This window comes from Macadamia integrifolia, chromosome 13 (genome assembly GCF_013358625.1).
Source record: "Macadamia integrifolia cultivar HAES 741 chromosome 13, SCU_Mint_v3, whole genome shotgun sequence".
In the NCBI taxonomy this organism is placed as follows: domain Eukaryota; kingdom Viridiplantae; phylum Streptophyta; class Magnoliopsida; order Proteales; family Proteaceae; genus Macadamia; species Macadamia integrifolia.
This window is the reverse complement of record NC_056569.1, coordinates 5038793-5056253: the sequence shown is the minus strand read 5'-3', so window position 1 is coordinate 5056253 and position 17461 is coordinate 5038793. Positions and strand designations below refer to the sequence as shown.

At 38.0% G+C, this 17461-nt stretch overlaps 1 protein-coding gene across 1 annotated transcript in view; it reads left to right on the top strand.

Annotated features, from left to right (window-relative positions):
* Positions 1-17283, top strand: part of LOC122059651 (primase homolog protein-like) — a gene marked incomplete at its 5' end in the record, with an annotated part of 24489 nt that extends 7206 nt beyond the window's left edge. Inside the window, 9 exon segments of the mRNA XM_042622579.1 lie at positions 1035-1038; positions 4693-4773; positions 5279-5344; positions 5422-5538; positions 7614-7661; positions 7744-7829; positions 7929-7989; positions 16523-16705; positions 17107-17283. Of these exon segments, the coding sequence (XP_042478513.1) occupies positions 1035-1038; positions 4693-4773; positions 5279-5344; positions 5422-5538; positions 7614-7661; positions 7744-7829; positions 7929-7989; positions 16523-16705; positions 17107-17268 (808 nt within the window).
* Positions 17284-17461: the final 178 nt, after the last annotated feature.

Sequence of the window (17461 nt, the reverse complement as noted above, 5' to 3'; positions counted from 1 at the left end):
TAAAAAGCTAAATTAACAAACCACAATTAAATAAACAACAGTTGAAATGACTAATTACATTAACTAAGTTACTTTAATTAATCTAACTTAGTACTACACTAATGCAAGTGAATGTTGGAGTACAAAAGATAGATAGTAGGAAAACCCAAATCCCCAATACGCACCTAATGCTACGAGCCGGTTTGAGGGGCCAGCCACGCCCGTCCTAAACTAAACATGCCCTAAACTACGTCCCATATATTATTAAGAGAGAAAAGAAAACAGAAAAAGAAATCATTTGATTTTAGGACCCAAAATTAGGGAAATTTGAGATCCTTGGAAAGATTTTAGAAAGCAAAAGAAAACAAAAAAAAAAGCGGACAACTTATCAAAATCATTTAATCCACAATGAACAATTAAGACTATAATGAAGAAAAACAAAAAAATGCAGAAGGATCGTTCTGCATTTTTCGGTTTAGAAAAGCAGAGGAGCGAGGTGACAAAAGAAAAACGGAGAAAGGGCTTTGGCCGAGATGAGGAGCGAGGGTTTTTTTTCGGTTTAGAAAAGCAAGAAGAGGAAAGGAGGTTGAGGTCGGCTGCCGCTGTTTGCTTGGGCTGTCGGAGTTTGGCTTTGGAAACTTGGGGGAGATGGATAGAAACGAGATCTCTCACCTCACCTTTCTTCTTCATTTTGATACTGTAATCGCTCTTCTTCCTTCCACCTTCCAGAATCCAGAAGCGTTTCTTTATCATCTCTGTACACTAGGTTAGTTTCTTTAGAGAAAAGGGTTTTCAGATTCTGTGTTTGGGTTCTTCTTCTTCCCTGTTTTTGTGAGTTAGAGAAGAGTGAAAGAGGGCTTTCGACCTTTGGGTCTTTTTTTTTTTTCTTAGTAAATATAATGAGAGATCTTTCTTGCTGTGGAGTTGAGCTTCTTCTTCTCGGTTTTTAGGGTTGCAGAGGAGTGAGGGAGAAATAAGGTGTGGCTGCAGGTCCGGTTGCAGCAGTAGGGAAGAGGAAGAGAAGAAGAAGAAGAAGAAGGAGAAGAAAGGAGGAGAAAGGTGCGGCTGATTTTCTGCTATAGGGAAAAGAAGAAATAAAGGAAGAAAAGATGGGGGAAGCGATTAGGGCTTGAGATCCTAATCTAAGGGCCTAGATTAAAAGAACAAAAAACAATTTAAAAAAAACAACTAAACCAAATCAAATCTACTTAAATAAGCATCTTAAATAAAAAGAAACCAATTAAACCTAATTAATCTAAAAGAATCAATTAAACCTAAATACCTTTAATTGGACCGGAATAAATCAATTCACATCTAATGAACCGTATTGAACCAAACTGAAACTAATTAGACATAATTAATCTAAGCAAATCAATTATTAATAAATTAGAAATTAATTTATTAAATTAGATAAGCTAGTTCTAAACTGTAATTTAGGAGAAGAAAAATACCTTAAACCGGCTTTAATCAAGAAACAAAGGGAGATAACCCTTGTGCTTCAAGGCCAAAACCGAACCGAACCGAACCGGACTAAGTCTCCCGGCTCAAAGAAGGATTACACAATTAAATTTTTATACTTTGAGAGATTCTTTATTTAGAGAAAGGGAATTAGCAAAAACCATATTCCTCTCCAATCTCCTCCCCCCTTTTGGAAGAGAGGAAGGGCTATTCTTATAGCCTTGGGACTTGGGACAATTCTCTCATATTTCCGATGTGGGACTAAAAAACTAGAGAGAATTGTCCAAAAAGGCTTGCTTTTGGACAAAGGGGTTTGGGCGCCATGTGGCACCCTTTGGTTGCTCGGAATGGAATCTGATACCGAACTTTGGAGTCAACTTTCGGGGGTCATATCTTTCAAACCGTTTGTCGGAATTCGACGTGTAATATGTCGTTAGAAAGCTCAGTCCGAGCACTATCCAATGATGTGAGACACGATTGTAGTCTTAACCGGGAACCTTTACAAAAATATGCATAAAGTAGGGACCCGGATCGTATAATGAAAGAGAGAATCGGGCGTCGATTCGCATAGTTCTCGCATCAAAGTGTAATGTCCGACTTGAGGGGACAAACAACAATAATCCACAGCATCAAATTCTAATTTTTGAAAACATTTTCTCTTGAAAGTTTATAGGGGAAAAATGGTCATTTTCTACTTTAAGCTTGAAAATTCTCCAAGTCTAAAATATCCAACATGTAATCCTTCATATTGTCATCATTGCCGGGGGGTGACAAAATTCGGTGTCTACAATACTGTGATATCTCCCGGTCATTAATGTTAAAGATATTGCGATATATTAAGTACCACAAGGGGTTTTTTGTGAATAAATTTCTGTGTTTGGGGCTTATGGTAATTATCCATCGAGGGAGCTACTTGTGATATGATATAATTATGATTCATAATTAATTGCTACTGAGAGGGGGTAGATCAAACCCTATTCGATCAGTTTCTCTTGTTCTCTAGTTTTTTTTTTTCTCTTCATTATCCTTCTCTCTTTGACACTTAATAAGGGGCAGATCAAAGTAATCCTTGATTACTTAACTGGTTTATATTTATTTTATATTGCTCCAGTTAAGATTTCTTCTATGGGTCAGGGCTCATGATCTAACATTTACCTGCCAGAAAAGATAATTTGCCACTTTGACTTCCTTGTCATAAGCCATATCATACATGGCAGGAAAAGCCCTTCTTGAGAGTATGATCACACCTCAAATATCACTTCAGAAGCTGGTCTGCAGATCATTACCCAATTTCAGCTTGACACCTTTAGAATGGTGTCTCTTATTTTTCAAATTCCATCGCATAATGTCTGGGTCTGAACATAAAAAATGTCACTGGCATGGGTCCCCATTTTGTTTTTCTAGATTTTGTCGTGCTGCAATAACAATAAAGTCTCCGGAGAATATGCATCGAAATAAAAGAAGGGGTGGGGGGGTTGCAGAAAAGCAAAAAAAAAAAAAAATGTTATGTTCTTGATACATTTTATGTTCAAAACAGTGTTACTCCATGATTATTGCATTGGAAAGTCAAAGGTTAGTGGTTGTTGTAGTGAATTAACAGTGGTGCTAGATTCATTGATTACTTAACCATTCATTATTTCATGGAATTGATAGAATGCTCAATATTTACTGCAAGTTGAATTACAGGTGCTCTTCAATTCAAGAGTTCTTGATTGGTAGTTTACTGAATATAGGTTGTTACAATCCCAGATTCCTACAATCAAATCAGCAAAAACAGCAAAGAGAACTAGAAGAGAAGAGAAGAAGAAGAAGAAGAAGAAGAAAAGAAGACAAGTCTGAAATCTGCCCAGAGAAACAGAGCAGCCTGTGATCAGTCCAATGTGTGACTGATCGCAGGCATCATTAGCATATATAGGTTTAAAACAAGGAGTACAAGGACTAAAACACCCCCCATTACGAGTAATAAACCCTAAACAGCAAATAGGGACCCGATAGGACCAAACTGACCCTATCGTGTCCAGTGGCTGATGCTAATCCCAATATCGAGATTAGCTTTTGGCCTCAACATAGGTTTATGATTATCGATAAGGTGCCTATAAACAGTCTGATGATCCCATTTCTTTACTTTTTGAGCATGGCTGGTTCATGTGGGTTACTACAAGGACAGCCTTCATGGATGATTAGGTGAAAGTACTTCATTTTATGATATGGATTAGCCAAGTAACCTTTTTAGTTCATGTTCTTTTGAACTAGGATATAATTATTCTGGGATTGTGGAGTCCATATTCTGCTTTGAGTATTCTCTAGTAGTTTCTCAGTTCAACAATTATTAAATGTATATGGTCTTATACTTACCTTCTTGGGATTGTTTCAGCTACTGGCATACTTTGCTGCACGAATGATATCAGGGGCAACTCTGCGGAGGAACGCTGTTATGCAAAAATCTGGTGATGAGGTTCTAAACTCTATTAACTTCAGCAGATAATTTTCTTTATGTTTTTATGGGCAATTGTGTGGTTAAAAATACCACAGTAGTCATGGTGCCCCAGGTGAACCAAGGAAATTGCCTGCCTCCACAGTGCCTTGGTGACGTATAGTGTGGGGCCAAGGTGCCAAGGCAACACCATGTCTCACATTTGAGACTGTTGTTTAATAGTTATTTTATGCCATATTACTCCCTTATTGTTTTCCCAGGTCTGGGCATCTTGATACTCCAGGTTGAGGCTTGAGCACTTTGAGCATCATGTAGCACCTTTTTTCCTAGATGATGCCGTGACAAGTATGAAGAAGACCCTGACCATTAATTTTTGGGAATTAAAATGATTACGACATTTGCAGAGATGGAGATGTACGGACAGGAATATGCCTGACTGATCTTTGCCAAGCATTTTACACCCATCTAGAGGGGAAGAGAGAACATTTTAGACGGGATCTCTTGGGCCAAAAATTGATCTCTTTTGATGGTCATGATCATCCAAGTTATTAATTATGTGGCCAAGAACGAGATAGATTACTTGTTGGGTCATGACCATCCTAAATCTATGCTAGTCAGCTTCAACTAATGGACTGCCCTGTGACCATCGTTAACCCTCTTTTCCTCACATAAGTTCATCTGATCATCATATGATTTGTGAGCCAGATTGCATATGTCCTCTATCATGTGAAATTTGCCACCCTATCATTCCAGTTATTTTACTTTAAGGTTGAGGGTTTAATTCTTTCCCTTGCTAACTTCCATTCTGATCTTATGTACAGCTTGCTATTGCATTTACTTATAGACGAAATGGAAAGCTTGTCAATTGCAAGTACCGCGGCATCGAAAAACGCTTTTGGCAGGTTTTGATGCAATCTGCAAGTTCTAATTTAGATAATGATTTCTTATTTTCTGGTGATGAAATCCAAGTTCCCTTTCTTTAATACCATGGAGTCAATCTTTTGATGCCATAATAATTGCTTTTATGGTCTAGTGTAACCGTACGTTTTTTTTTCCCACCTAGGAGATCTCAAATGCTCGGAACTGACCTGATTGGATGATAAGCCACTCAATTGGGTGCCATGGTACATGTGGCAATCAGCCTCTAGATCTGATGGCCATGATCATTGAATTGGTCTATTTCTGTATAAAAGAGGTCTCTTTTAACCACTCAATCTAGTGGCCTGTCCCTTGATATGAATGTCACAGTATAATCATGCTGTTATGAGAACTTTGCTATGTCCTACTGGATAGGGACCTTGGATTTTTCTTTAACAGTATTCTGATAACTTTGCATGCCCAGGCTTCAATTAGAGACGGAATGTAATTGTATTATGCCTTGAGTTCTGTTTAATTTTTCTTCTTCAGGAAAGGGATACGGAAAAGATATTATATGGACTGGATGATATAAAGGAAGCAAGTGATATTATAATCGTAAGTGTCGTACACCCGCAATGTTGGTTTAGTTTAACTTAACTTCTGTTTTGATTGACATTAGCTTATGATTGTAGGTTGAGGGTGAAGTTGATAAGCTTTCGATGGAAGAAGCTGGTTTTTATAATTGTGTCAGTGTTCCCGATGGGGCACCTGCAAAAGTTTCGAATAAAGAATTGCCATCTTTAGAGAAGGTCTGATAATCCTAAAAACATACTGAAAGTTTCTGGTTGTCTTGAATTTTGTATGCTTATATTCAGTTTCCATCATTGGTAGTGTTGATAGACATTGTTCTGTGCCCTTCCTAATAGCTCAAGCTTTTTGGATAAGCCATTGTAATATGGTATCAGAGCCATGTGGTAGGGTTTTTGATCCTTGGTAGGTGTATGGGAGTGTGTTATTGTGCGGCTTGTGCCCCTATGCCCTGTAACGTTGGTGCCACCTGTTGGTGTCACGTGCAATGCCATGTGTGTTACGTATGCAGGTCCTTCCTAACAGCTCGAGATTTTGGGATGAGCGGTTGTAACAATTAGAACTTTGTTATTGAAAGTCTAAACATTGTGATATAATGGGATGAATTGCTTCTATTCTGGTACCAGACCTATTAATTGCCATGAGCCCCAACTGATAAGTGGTACTTGAGGTTGGGAATTGCTCAGATAATGAGCTACTCATCATGCAGAGAAGAATCTTTCCTTAAGAAAAAAGGATCAAACTTGCATCTATATTGTGAAAGTTTGGATCAAATAGATGTGTTCTATGCATTCTATGAAGTCTGTAGAATAAAAATTACTTTGAAATCTCCATAAAACCCTGAAAGGCAAGTTGTTGGCTGAGAAAACAATTGTAGTTGCATCCACCTATCTAAACATTATTAGATTTCTTTTGGTTAATGACTACATTTGGAAATCCCACCCTCCATGTGTTCTCATGAAAATAGACCTTCACGAAGTTTGACTCCTTGTCTTGGGGTATAATTGTTAGTGTCTTGAAAAAGTTGTGCTTTTTCTCTCATCTTCATCAATTGGATATTCATTTGTATTTTCTCCCACTGCTCCTCAGTCTTGGTTAATGGTAGCCCCACATGCTTCTTTTCTTTGTTTGTTGGTATTTGCCAAGGTTTTCCCCTCTCCCTTTACATCTTCTCTCTAGCCCTTGAAGTCCTTTCCGGATGCATCCAATCTAGTACGGACCAGCTCCTCATCTTCCCCATTGCCAAATGCGAATCCCTTAAGATTTCCCATTTGGCCTTTGCCGTTGATCTCATTATCTTCTCCAAAGCTTACTCCTTGATCTAGTCCATCTTATCTTGCCTGTGCCTTTTTCAAAACTTGTTGGGCCTTCTTTCGCATCAATCGGTCTAAATCTTTCTTTTTTCCTTTCTGGGGTTAGTGAGGCTCATTCGGCTTCCTTTTTAGAGACATTTGGCTTCCCTTTGGGTTGACTTCCAGTCAGTTATTTGGGTTTACCTTTGATCCCAGCAAGATTGTTGGCCCACCATTGCTCCCTCATTTTAGATGTCCTCCGCAAAAGGAAAATTCTATTTTATGCCAGCCATCTTGAGCTGATTAGTTCTGCCCTTCAATCTTCTTACATTTATTGGTCCGGCATTTTTGAGCTTCCTCAGTCCACAATTTTGAGTTTGGAGTCCCTCATGTGTGCCTTTCTTTGGAAGGGCTGTGATTCAACCTGGTTTCTCCACCCTGTCAGTTGGGGATTAGTCTTGTCTCCTGAGGAGGGACTCCTTGGCTTGAGAAGAGTCAAAGATATCTATCATGCTAATATTCTCAAGTTGATTTGGAAGCTAGCGGCAAAGCAAAAGAGTATTTGGGTCACGCATCTATCTGGACTACTTATTCGATTTTTGATGCTGTGCAAAGGTAGCTTTTGGCTGATGATCGTAGTTTTGACTTTGACCTTACTCTGCGGCAGATCCGGGGTTAGTCTACCTCATCATGATCCAATTTATAATTGCATAAGCTTTTAATATCTGAGCTCAAATACAGTCAAATTACGGAACATCATTTTTGTTGCTTATCAAGTGCTTGGTATAAGGCTTTGATCTTTAAATCTTCACTGATTATAGTGGTTTTGTAGATTTTGTATCTTGTTTTGATGTTTCCATTTTGGTAATTATGGTCTTTGAGCTCATCTGGTAGTTTTACAGATGATCTGGTCCATTTCCTCTTTCTTTAACGCCGTAATGGTGATTGTTGACATGTTTTATCTGAAGAGTCTGATGCTCATGTAGCCTCTTTTTTGAAGCTAGGATACAAAGTTTCAGTACTTGTGGAACTGCAAAGAGTACTTCAACAGGGTGGGTATGACATACGCCATCTGTATGTAAATTGTGTTCATCTAGTTATGATGATAGTCCTGAGAGTTTGAAGTCATTTTAGGCATCTCGCATAATTCTTGCTACTGACGCTGATGCACCTGGCCAAGCTTTGGCAGAAGAGCTTGCACGGCGCCTTGGAAGAGAAAGGTTACTTGATTCCAGAGTCCCGTTTGGTTCTCCTCTAAGTTTTGGTTTCTGCGGGATTCTCTAGTGTCCTTTTAATGCTTTGATTTGATGGTCTAGCAGGTGCTGGCGAGTCAGTTGGCCGAAGAAAAACGACTCTGATGTCTGTAAAGATGCAAATGAGGTTTTGCACTGATCTCTGCCTTTTTCCTGGAGATGAAAGTTAATTTTACTGGCTGAGCGACCACAATGACAATTTAACAGTACCCTATGGTAAAAAAAAATAAAAAAAAAGGGCAACCCAGTGCACGAGGCTCCTTGTGGTAGTAATGTGGCAATTATGCCACTGTCTGTATGCTGTACCTACTGTTCAATGATATTTTTTTTAATTGATTATTCATATCCATTTAGCTTTAAAATCCTGCATATCGCTATTTTTTTTCGTCACTTATTGCAATGTTTACAATCTTGTAGTTTAGCTCTGCTGCACTGGCCAGGTCAGGCTGAGCATGTACTTTGGTTCACGTGATCCAAAGATTCACTTGGTTGGGCTCATCAAGAGCTTAATTCATAGGCTCGAAGTGAAGCTTGATTGAGTTCATACATTTCTTAACCCAATCTACCCAATCTAAACATGACATGAGCTTTGATCCGATGAATAAGACATGGGCCTGGCCATAAAAAATAGTTGCACTGGTCCAAAACTATAGTACATATACAAAAAAGTGGCTAGTTTAGATAAGGGTAATTTACAGCGCCACCCCCTGAAGAACATCAATATTATAGGAACACCCCCTCTCTTTCACCAAATTAGACTTAGACCCCTTACCGTCAATCTCGGTTAAAGTAAAAAATTTGAAATGACATTTTTACCCTTGATGCGGATCCGGGTTCCAAAAGTCGGAATCGGATCACTTATGGGCCCACAATTAACAACTAAAACAGTTTACAAAGAAGTAGGGGCATTATTGTAATTTCTGGTACAATTTGAACCCCTTTTGGAGTGAAATAAGTGAATAGGGACTTAACAGGGATTAAATCTAAAGAGAAGGACCAATTCTGGAAATAAAGGAAGTAGTGGGGTTAAACTGAAATAACAATTGGAAGAGAAGGAGTATTCTGAAATTACCAAAGATAAAGGAAATATTAGAACATAGGTTTAAGAAAAGAAGGGGTTTACTATAAATATAATTAACTAGGGAACAAAGAATAAAAGGAGAAGGTCATCTTCTACCTTAGGTCACGTTAGGGAGCAAAAAACCAGCAGTAAGGTGAGGTTTCAGATTGATGGAGCTCCTTCAACAAGTCTTGGTTTGGGCTGATCTTCCAAACGAAAGCTTCCAACTCTGTGGCCTCTTGATTCCGGCGGACAAGTACCTCAAACCAGCAATCGACAAGGAACCATGGCACCTGCAACTCAGATCTACCACAAGAACAAAACAGGTCTTGAAAATCTGGTTAGAAACTTTCAATGGAGATCATGTCTTGACTGAATCTGTGTAGGTGGAGGCGGTTCTACCACATGAATGTCTTCTCACAATCTGCAACTGTTCCGAAGAGTAACCGTAGAGATTGACGACAAAACAAGAGCTGGAAATACCACCCAGAACAGGGTATTCTCAAGTTTGAGAAGTAATCAACAAAGAAATGGGGAGTATATTAGAGAAAAGAAGAAGATAAAGAAGGAAAAAAGAGAAGAGTTCAGGGAGAGAACTTCAAAGTGGGAGAACAAGCTTCTCGGCAGCCATACCATTCATTCAAATCTAATTTCAGTTTCATTCAATTCTCAAAAACTGAGTTCTTCTCTATTACATTACTAATATAAAGGAAAAATCAAATAATTAATGGAAACTACTTGAAAATGGAAACTATTCTAAAATTAGAAACTAACTAATACAAAAGAAATTGTTTCTAAATCCAAAGAGAATCAAATCAAAAGATTTTTTTTTTCCTCCAAGTCCATCGTGCAATTGCATCAACCCTTTAACTAAAACAAATAATAAATCATATTTTACTAAGGTACTTCTCATTGAGTCGTTAGCAGTGAATCGTGACCATCCGCAACAACACCTACCGTCGACAGTTCCAATGATGGAAAAATTTTCCATCTGCATACGGTTCCAATCACGGAAAAATTTTCCATTGGGTTAGTGATTCTAGCTTATTAGAACTTCCTTCGCTAATGTCACTGCCACTAACGGAACTGGAGTTCGCTGTAGCTGAAAACCTTGAAAACACTAGAGAAAGAATGCGAACCAAAGGCATGACTCGAAGCTCCAATGATAGGGCATGGAAGAGAGAAAAACCTTTGCGCTTTAGGGAAGGCCACCAAACGAAGGAAATCAAATAGATAAATCCTGCAAAGCTTGATTCTGTAAATGATATTGTTTTCTTCTCTGAAAAATGGCTGAAACCCTCCAAGTGGCTTGGAAATCAATCACAATCCAGAGCTGGACAGAAGTAATGGGCTTTCAGAATTTGGGAGAAAACTTGCTGTGATCTAACTAGTGTTGAGAAGAATCACAGAGATCGAGTTGTACCTATCTCTATTTGGGGAATAACACCCGCAGAACTCTTACTCTTTTCGTTGGAGCTCTGCTCTAATCTTGCAGCTAGAAAAGTTCAGAGAAGGGAGAGAGTTCGAGCTTTACTGCTGCTGTTCTGCTCTTCACGGTTTGGGCTGGATTTATTGATTAAAATTCAAGAAAACGCATCTTTTCTCTGCTTTGATTGTTCTGAAATCCAAAACCAGAGAAAAAAAAATCTTGAATAGTGAAAAGGGTGGACGGATTCAAAAGTCTCTTGAGGACCTCAGTTCTGGACTTCCAAGTTCTGAAGAAACTTGCGACAAAAACCAGATGATCCAATACTTAAACCTTAAGGAAGAAACGGAAAAATGGATGAACTGACATGTTACTAACGAATTCGGTGACCTACCATCGCTTTCTTGTTCAAAGAGAAGTAGAGAGAGAGAGAGAGGGAGTGAGTGTGAAGTAATGGGTCCGTGACAAGTGGGTTATGGAGGGAAGAATCTGGCATCACTTCTTCCTTCTCCGATGAGAAGGAAGAAGTGGAGGATTGGAGGAAAGACGTGACTTGGACATGCTCAGAAGCAGCAATGGCCACGCTGACCTCTGCCATGAGGGCTTCATGGCTGGAAGGGAGGGCTTTCATGCCGTCAAATATGCTCCGGCGATGGTCTTGGATGGCGCTACAGCCGTGATCTCCGATGCTCGATTTGGGAGAAAGGTACAGTAACTATCGATTTGAGGATAGGATTTCTCACATGGGCATTTTAGGTACTTCATATTTAATAAGGGCATTTTGGTATTTAAAATAAGTATAATAGCTGACATCAGCATATAAGGTAAAAGAGAGGGGGTGTTCCTATAATACTGGCATTCTCCAGGGGGTGGCGTGGTAAATTACCCTTTAGATAATGTACTTTCTTGTGTTTCTGACTCGTTTGATATTATTAGTAATGTTTCTGTTTGCTATTGCATAACAAATATATTATATCCTTCATCTTTCCAAAGAGATTCAATTGATTAGGAGGGCAAGGTCATCCAATCAGGTTGATTTTTGGCCTGACAGATCTCTTGGATGTGCCCCACAAGATGAACACCATATATTTGCTAGAATAGGCAATTCTTTCCGGTATTTTCTGGTACCACCGAAAGCATAATGGTTATCCTAAATGTTATACTTGAAACAATACCAAGAGTAAAAACCAGTAAAACAGATGCAAGAAAGAGAAGGATGAAAAAGAACAGTCTGCTGAGAGAAGAACAATGTCTCCTTCGTTTCATATATATACTTAGAAAAATACAAGGCAGCAGATTTCCTCCTTCGACTAGAAAAGAAATCCTATACAGATAACAACTCTAAATGACCAATAATATTCTAACATAACAAGGAAACTAATCAAATCAAAAGACTTAGACTAGCCCTACAGTGGTACACGAAAGTTGTAGCCCCATGTATATTTATTGCAACTATTAACAATACTGACTAAAATTTAGTTATTGCTGTTAAGATTATTGTGTTTGGCTGTTAAAGTTGCTAGGTGTTAGTAATGATCTTTGTTTATTAGTTGTGGTTGCTGTTTAATTGTTATTGTCTAGTGTAGGGAAGTATTTAGTATGTATTTTCTTAATAGGGACTAGCGTAACTACACAACTCCAGCTGTCCTTGGTTTGTAATTACTTACTTTATTAGTTGTCATCAATACATATGGTGGCCACGGTTTAGAAACGAACCTAATTGTGAGCCTTATTTCTTAAATTCTTCTATCTTCTCTTTATTTCTCCTCTCCTTTGCCTTCTTCTTCTACACAGATCCTGGTTTTATGATCAGGTTTTGTGACATGGTATCAGAGCAATGCAGAATAAAAAGAGGGGAGAAAAATCTCCATCAGATGCTGTTTCTCCTCTCCTTCGATGCTGCCCTTTGGTTTATGATAAAAATCCTTGCATATAGCAGATAAAAAAACCAGGGTTTATAATTTGTTCATATTATTTGTGTGGGCTGATGCAATTATTGTGCTGTAGATATGAAAAGTTGATTCTGATCCATGGCTTCTCTACTACCGTCTACCTGTATATGTCTATTGGGATTTTTCTGATCAGTGATATCTCACCATCCGATTCCGATCTTCTTTTGTGAGGACGATCCTTGGCTGGTACCGTGTACTTGACTAGAATTTTAGCCTAATCTGACTAGTGGATCGCGAGTTCTTTTGTTTGACATGGTCCTTATTTTCTTGGGATTTGAAGTCTAAATTTGAAACTGTGCCAAGACTGCAGATCTGACCATTGGATTTGCTTGAAGTTTTGAGAACATATTTTGGTGGTTAAAAAGGAGGGTTCTGCCTGGATGTGTGCCCTGCGGTTCTTGTTGCTGATCTGTTCTTGGGTCCATAATTGATCCTTTATAATTATTGGTTTTATCGTGGATGGTATTACGGTTTTGTTTGTCAGGACTGTGGTGGTTTTGTTTGCCCTCTTCTTATACTTTACGGGTTGGAGATTTCTTCCCTGCGGGTTGCAGTTTTGGCTTGTTCTTCTATTAATGCCTCTTTACTGTGCATGCATTTTTTTGATGTAGTTCTTGATTGTCTAGTGATAAGTCATCATCCTACTGCTGTGCATGAAGTTCTTGACAGATTTGATATGATCTGGTTATTTATTTTGATTCTTCTTGCTGTGATTTGGAATTTTTGTTGATGAAGTGAATCATTTTTGATCAGGGACAGCCTGTGGTATCCTTATTATTTTTTGATCTGATATAAAACCCAGTATTCATTATCGGTTCTAATTTAATCTCTGAATCGTGGCTGCTGTATTGATTGTGCTGCTGCTATTATTGATCAGATAAAATCTGGACTCATTCTTCCTGCAGTAAGATGGTTTTTACTTCCTGTTTCTGTTGCTTGTAAATTATGTTTTGGGTCTCAATAATTCTTCTTGCCTGGATTAGAAGTCTGCGGCTGTGTTCTCGCTCCTTTCTGTGGCCTGCGAGTTGATGATTCCTCTCTATTTGTGTTGATGATGGTTGTTGTTACTGTCAGCCTCTCCGCGAAGCAGGGGTAAGGCTGTGTACATCTTGACTCTCTCCAGACCCCGCAGTGGTGGGTGTCTTGTGCACTGGGTACACCCCTTTTTTATTGCCTGTTTTCTTTGTTATAAAGCAGAATCTATAGTAACTGAACCAAGAGAAGAGAGAGGGAGACCACCGAACTTGTGTGTTGGAGGTAGCCTGCAACTGTGAATTGTGTCCTATCGCAGGCTGCTCCACATCTATATATAAGTCCAAATAAGAGGTGTAAGTTGGGGGACAGAAATACCCCTTACCTACTTATTACAATAAGCATTTAGAAAATAAAATAAATAGGGGCAGAATACTAAGCCCTATAGGACAGAATTGCCCCTAGAGCTTTATTCTTTTTGAAGTTTTTTTTTATTATGGATTTTCTTTTTATTGAAGATTTTTATTTTGTTTTTGTTAGAGGTATATGTCGGTTGTTCATGGACCTCTGTACCTTGGGATTGTAATTAGACTAAGTAGTTGCTTTTTACCTTTCCTATTGCTATTGTTAATATTAGATTTAGGTTCCTATTGTGATTATGGTTAGCTAGTTTAAGAGTTCTATTTCTGTTATATAGCCACTTCAGAATACTATAAATAAGGATTTTCTGTTGCAGTAGATTCATTCAATCTATTGCACAGCCTTCTCTCTTCTCGTCTTCTTCGTTTTTTCCTCTTCTCTAGTCTGCAGTTTCTAAAGTTGTTGTTTAATTACAGTCTTCTTATTGAAGATATCTTATTTGTCTGCCTGAAGTTGTTATTGTTTGAAGATCTCTCCCTACAATTTGCCTGGAGTTTTTCTAATTGAAGATTTCAGGTTTTTGGCGTGCGACGATGATTTATTCATCTTCCATTGATGCTTTTTTTCTGGGCTTTTACTGTTGCTGTTGCAAATTATTGGTCCGTGGCTGACATTTTCTGCAGATTTTATTGTTGTCTGGATTTCTTCTTAACAAAGATTTTTATCTATAGCTGATTTTCTTGATTTCTTCTTCCCAGAGATTTTTCTCTGGTGCTGCTGATGATGTCTGATCTGTTTTTGTTCAATCTGGTGCTGAAACTGGAAGATTCTCCTTTCTGTGTCTCTTTTGTTGGTTTTACAACTGGAAGAAATTTAGGGCCCGTTTGATAACGTTTCTGTCGTTTATGTTTCAAGAAACGGCAGAAACATAAATTTCCGTTTCTAGAAACAGAAACGGAATTGAAGGTGTTTGATAAGTCATGTTTTTAGAAGTCGATGGTAACCAGTGAAAGAATTGCCACAAGTCGTTTCCAGAAACGGCGAAACAAGTTGAACTTGTTTCGCCTGGGTCGTTTCTTGAATCATAAATAAGTAAAAATTTCTATTTCTATTTCTAAAAATAAGTGAAACGGAATAGTTTTATCAAACGCTTTTTGCTCCGTTTCTGCTGTTTCTGGAAACAGAAACGGCAGAAACGCGTTTCTTGAAACGTTATCAAACGGGCCCTTATATTGTTGTTCTATTATTTGCTGTGCATGGTTGTGGCTGCTGGTCACAGGCTTCTACAATTGATATATTTATTAAGTTTGGTTCTACTGGTTATGTTTGTTCTTTTGTTGTTCCAAACTGGAGCGTAGGAGAGATACATACTCTAGCTTGAGAAGGGGGGGGGTGATAAGATTATTGTGTTTAGTTGGTAAAGTTGCTAGGTGTTAGTTATGGTATTTATTTATTACTTGTGGTTGCTATTTATTAGTTATTATCTAGTGTAGGGAAATATTTTGTATGTCTTTTTCTTAGTAGGCACAAGTCTAGCTGTCCTTGGTTTGTAATTACAGAATTTATTAGTTATAAATACATATAGTGGCTATGGTTTAGAAAGTAGCCTAACTGTGAGCCTTATTTCTTCACTCTTCTCCTTCTTTCCTTCTGGACAGATCATGGTTGTTAAGGTCAGGTTTTGTCACAATTTGCAATAGGATTAATTGGCCTTGTAAGTTAGGGCATGATGTCACCTGTCGGGACATAAGAGTCTTTTCTAAATGTCAGGATAGAAGCAATTTTCCAAAAAGGAAGTTACAGAAAACATACTTACATTTACTTTTCTTACTCAATATTAGCAGCATATACAGTGTTGTCTTGGGTCTGCCTGGCCATCTGAGCCAGTTTTCAAGTGTTCCAGGTCTGAGTGAGGATCCAAGTAGAAATAGGAGTTCCAGCACCTGCAGCTGCAGAATTCTATATCTTCTTGAATCTTCTGTTGTTTATCCAGATCATAACAGCTACAGTTGTTTTTGTTTCCTTAAGCATCCCAAAACCAATTCGAAACATAAAAGCACAGTTATAGTGATATCAGCATAACCTAAATACTTTCTAGTTGCAGAATTTTATTTTCCTGCGGTTCAGTTTTTTCTTTTTGGAGTTTAAATAGAATGGAGTTGTTAGAGTCCTAACTGGTCCTTTAGAGGAGTTTGAGTTGTAGCTGGATTTCTAGTTTTCAAGGTCTATAAAAGGGGCATTTGGTACCATGATTCAATATTCTTAGTTCTGTAATTCTTTATTTATTCAATAAAGTTCGTCGTTGGTACTGGTGAGCCTGGTCTGATAGTAGCCAACCTGGCATTGTCTTCCCCAAGCCTGCTTGATGTAAAATTGAGTTGGACAAGGTTGAATTTGATCCAGTTCAGCCCAGACCAGCCCAGCCTGGTGTAATAGGTTGTTTGTCTGTAGATTATTTTTGTGGCAGAATATCTTTGAGGTTGGGACTATTCTGCATTGGGCGGTGGCCTCCATTGCAGAATGTGCATCATGTTTATTGATAGTATGCTGGAAGATTGTTATTAGAATTTCTTTTGGGGAATTTTCAATTATTTGGTGATTACTGTTTTTATTTTTATTTTTATTATTATTTTTTTTATGCTCAATTACTTTATTCTGGTTGTTTATTGAATAGAAGTGAACCCAAACAAATCAAATAGAAAGAGAAAAAGAATATGCTGATTGAGTATGTGAAAGGCATAATAGAGTTACTTTCTGAGGATCTTAACATTCTGGGAAGTCCTTGCTGCTCTTTTGTTTAATTATTATTTATAACACTTCTGGGGCTTGATATTGAATTTATCATCATTTGTCTGTTCTTTTGATCATGTTTTAGAACTGATATTCACAGGTGCTCTCATATTATGGGCCAGACGCATTAAAGGCAGTTATTGAGAATGCGGAGTTATACCCAATACGTGGTTTATTCAACTTCAAAGATTACTTTAATGAGATCGATTCCTATTATCATTGCAGTTTAGGATATGAGCTTGGTGTCTCGACTGGGTGGAAGAGTCTGGACCAATTATACAATGTAAGAATTGTGTAGTTTATACTATACTTTTTCACCTTTTAAGATTTGGTTCATGCTCACCATTGTTTATCTGGAAGACTCTGTTTGCAGGTCTCTGAATATTTAATATTTATCTCTCAATAATTACAGTTAAAATGGTTTTTTCTTCTGGAAGAAATTCATTTAACTAAGAAGTTATACTCTGTCCATCCTACAATGTCTGTAACCCCAACTTCCTTTCTAAATTTTAAATCTGGCAATAAATGACAAGGTTAATGTATTGAATTTATTTGATATCAATTCCTTAAGCTGTAGCGGGGGCAAACAATTCAGGATGGGCAGGGGGAAAAGAAAAGGAAAACAGGTCATTCTTTGTGGGATGTGCATTGGATCATAATTGTTGAATGCTTTTTCATATGCAGATTATGCCTGGTGAGCTGACCGTAGTGACTGGGGTTCCCAATTCAGGCAAGAGTGAGTGGATTGATGCCCTCTTGTGTAATCTTAATGAAAGGGAAGGCTGGAGATTTACACTTTGCTCCATGGAGAACAATGTATGCTTCTTTAGCAATTTATTATATTAAAATCTGGTTTATTTATCTTACCCAATATTTTCTTGCTTCTTTTATGATTTATTTTCTTTTCCTTTACTTGTTTGGTTTAATTAAAGGGTGCAACTTGTTGTCACCGAAATGGTGAAATGAGAAGTTGTAACCTTCTTTTCACTGCCTCTTGTTTTATTCCCAAAATTTATTTAATGTAGGGGTAAAAAATGGT